The sequence below is a fragment of the Myotis brandtii genome, unplaced genomic scaffold (assembly GCF_000412655.1).
Source record: "Myotis brandtii unplaced genomic scaffold, ASM41265v1 scaffold1904, whole genome shotgun sequence".
Lineage (NCBI taxonomy): Eukaryota > Metazoa > Chordata > Mammalia > Chiroptera > Vespertilionidae > Myotis > Myotis brandtii.
The window spans coordinates 53,297-56,387 of NW_005357093.1; the positions used below are offsets into that span (position 1 = coordinate 53,297).

General features: G+C 52.1%; 1 protein-coding gene across 1 annotated transcript in view; it reads left to right on the top strand.

Annotated features, from left to right (window-relative positions):
- The window catches only part of GYG2 (glycogenin 2), a 17,698-nt gene extending 14,728 nt beyond the window's left edge, over positions 1-2,970 (top strand). The window contains exons 7-8 of the mRNA XM_014538414.1: positions 158-262; positions 2,296-2,970. Of these exons, the coding sequence (XP_014393900.1) occupies positions 158-262; positions 2,296-2,457 (267 nt within the window). The 3' untranslated portion in view covers positions 2,458-2,970. The remainder of the gene's footprint in view (positions 1-157; positions 263-2,295) is intronic.
- The last annotated feature ends 121 nt before the right edge of the window (positions 2,971-3,091 follow it).

Genomic DNA, 3,091 nt, shown 5'->3' on the forward strand with positions numbered 1-3,091 from the left:
CTCTCATCATTGATGATTCTCTCTGTCTCTCCCTTCCTCTCTGAAATCAATAAAAATATATATATATTTTTTTTTAAATAAAAATATATTTTTAAAAGTGACTACAATTCTCAGAATTCCAAGCCAGACTAACAATGGGTGGTTGTCTTTCTAGCAGCCCGCGGACGAGACAGGAAGTGGCCGGACGGAGGAATCCGAGGAACGAAACCAGGAGCCCCCTGTGAATGTCACCAGGGACCCCAGGCCTGAGGATGCGCTGCAGGTGGTACCCCCGTCCTTGGCTCCCTGCCTCTCCTGGGGCGCCCCGCCTGCACCCACCAGCCGTGAACTCACTTGGTTGAAATAGATTCTACCTGCCTCTCGTGGTGTCTGCGATCTGTCCGTCTTCTCTCCAGCCTGGGTGCTTGGTCTGTTCTCTCTCTCCTGTCCGTCATAATCACACCCTTTCTCTCTCTCAAAGCTGTTTTGCAAAATTAATTCAACTGGAGGAGCATCGAAACCCAGCCATCTGTTGTCTGATATCATTCGTTGTCTAAAGGCTGGAGAATTGGGGGGTGAACCTTTTTTAAAAAATATATTTTTATTGATTTCAGAGAGGAAGGGAGAGGGAGAGAGAGAGAGAGAAGCATCAATGAAGAGAGAGAATCATGGACCGGCTGCCACCTGCACGCCCCTGCACGCCCCCTGGTTGGGGATCGAGCCCACAACCCGGGCATGTGCCCTTGACCGGGAATCGAACCCGGGACCTCCTGGTCCCTAGGTCGATGTACAACCACTGAGCCACACTGGCCGGGCCCATGGATGCATTTAATGAAAGCGATTGATAATTTATATTTTTTCCTAACGAAGATCTAATAACATGAATTGGTCTTTAAGGAAAAGGCAATATAGCTTGTAGCTGGGCATGAGCTTAGGATGAAAGTTTGCCTTGAACATGTGTCTGGGTCTACTTGACCTGCTATAGCAAAAATGCCAGAGTCAGGGTGGCTTATAAAGTGTAAATATTTAGCCAGTGGCGTGTCTCAGTGGTTGAGCGTTGACCTAGGAGCCAGGAGGTCACAGGTTTGATTCCTGGTCAGGACACCTGCCTGGGTTGTGGGCTAGATCCCCAGTAGGGGGCGTGCAGGAGGCAGCCGATCCATGATTCTCTCTCATCGTGGATGTTTCTATCTCGCTCTCTCCTTCCCCCTTCCTCTCTGAAATCAAGAAAAAAAAATATGCCCTAACCGGTTTGGCTCAGTGGATAGAGCGTCGGCCTGCGGACTGAAGGGTCCCGGGTTCGATTCTGGTCAAGGGTATGTACCTTGGTTGCGGGCACATCCCCAGTAGGGGGCGTGCAGGAGGCAGCCGATCCATGATTCTCTCTCATCGTGGATGTTTCTATCTCGCTCTCTCCTTCTCCCTTCCTCTCTGAAATCAAGAAAAAAAAATATGCCCTAACCGGTTTGGCTCAGTGGATAGAGCGTCGGCCTGCGGACTGAAGGGTCCCGGGTTCGATTCTGGTCAAGGGTATGTACCTTGGTTGCGGGCACATCCCCAGTAGGGGGCGTGCAGGAGGCAGCCGATCCATGATTCTCTCTCATCGTGGATGTTTCTATCTCGCTCTCTCCTTCTCCCTTCCTCTCTGAAATCAAGAAAAAAAAATATGCCCCCGGCCTCCCCTACCCCCAGGTATCTTGTGTCCATTGGTTATGCTTATATGCATGCATACAAGTCCTTTGGTTGATCTCTTACCCCCCTCCCCTTCGCCCCAACCCCTCCCGGCCTTAAAAAAATATATTTTTTTAAAATAATAGATATTTAGCCCTGCTGGCGTGGCTCAGTGGTAGAGTGTCAACCTATAAACCAGGAGGTCATGGTTCGATTCCCGGTCAAGGGCACATGCCCGGGTTGCAGGCTCCATCCCCAGTAGGGGGCGTGCAGGAGGCAGCCGATCCATGATTCTCTCTCATCACTGATGTTTCTATCTCTCTTTCCCTCTAATTTCCTCTCTCTGAAACCAATCTATATGTATAAAAGCCTAAGCGATTATTGACTAGTTGACCAGTCAACCAGTCGCTATGACATGCACTGACCACCGGGGGGCAGACGCTCAACACCAGAGCTGCCCTCTGGTGGTCAGTGCACTCCCACAGCCAACGTCCCGCGGTCCCTCCCCCTGGCCGGCTGGTCCCTATCAGCCCTGATCGCCGGCCAAACTGAGGGACCCCCAACCCATGCACGAATTCGTGCACCGGGCCTCTCGTAAAAACATAACAAAACAAGAAACATCTCCTGTCGGCTTGTCTCCCCCAGGTGGACCTGGCCATGTCCATTTCCGAGATCTCCATCAGAGAGAAGGTCAGGGCGCTGAGCCCCGAGGAGCAGCGGAGGAAGTGGGAAGAGGGCCACATCGACTACATGGGGACGGACGCCTTCGCCCGCATCCAGGAGAAGCTGGACCGGTTCCTGCAGTGACGCGGGGGTTCCGTCCGCCATGTTCTGTTGAATGGACGTCTCCTCTCGTGTCTTCCCAAAGGGCAACGCTGTTCAACTACGTGCCTGTCTTCACGGTTCAACTACGTGCCTGTCTCTACGGTTCAACCACGTGCCTGTATTTGTCGTTATCGATGGTCGACCAACCTGAGTGCCTCGCAAAAAAAAAAATAAATAACGTAGACCGTGAACAACCCAGCTGGAAGCCGCCTGCTGGTCCCAGCTCTCCCACATCTTCTCGCCTTCTTCTCACCGCGTCTGCAAAAAGGAGCAGAAAGAAACTTCTGGTTGACCCTTGACCACGGTCTTGGCCAAAGGAGCCTCGCAACGATGCCTTGGACAGATGCTACGACGTCTATGTTGGATGTCACCACGGATTGTCTTCCGTCCCCAAGGGAACAACAGTAGGATCCTGTGTTCAGTACCTCCGGAATCCTTAATATGAACATCCTTTCTCTTTGTTTTTAATAAAATATTTTTACTAGAGGTCCGGTGCACGAAATTCGTGCACCAGTGGGGTCCCTCGGCCTGGCCTGCGGGATCGGGCCGAAACTGGCTCTCAGACATCCCCCAAGGGGTCCCGGATTGCGAGAGGGCGCAGGCCAGGCCGAGAGAC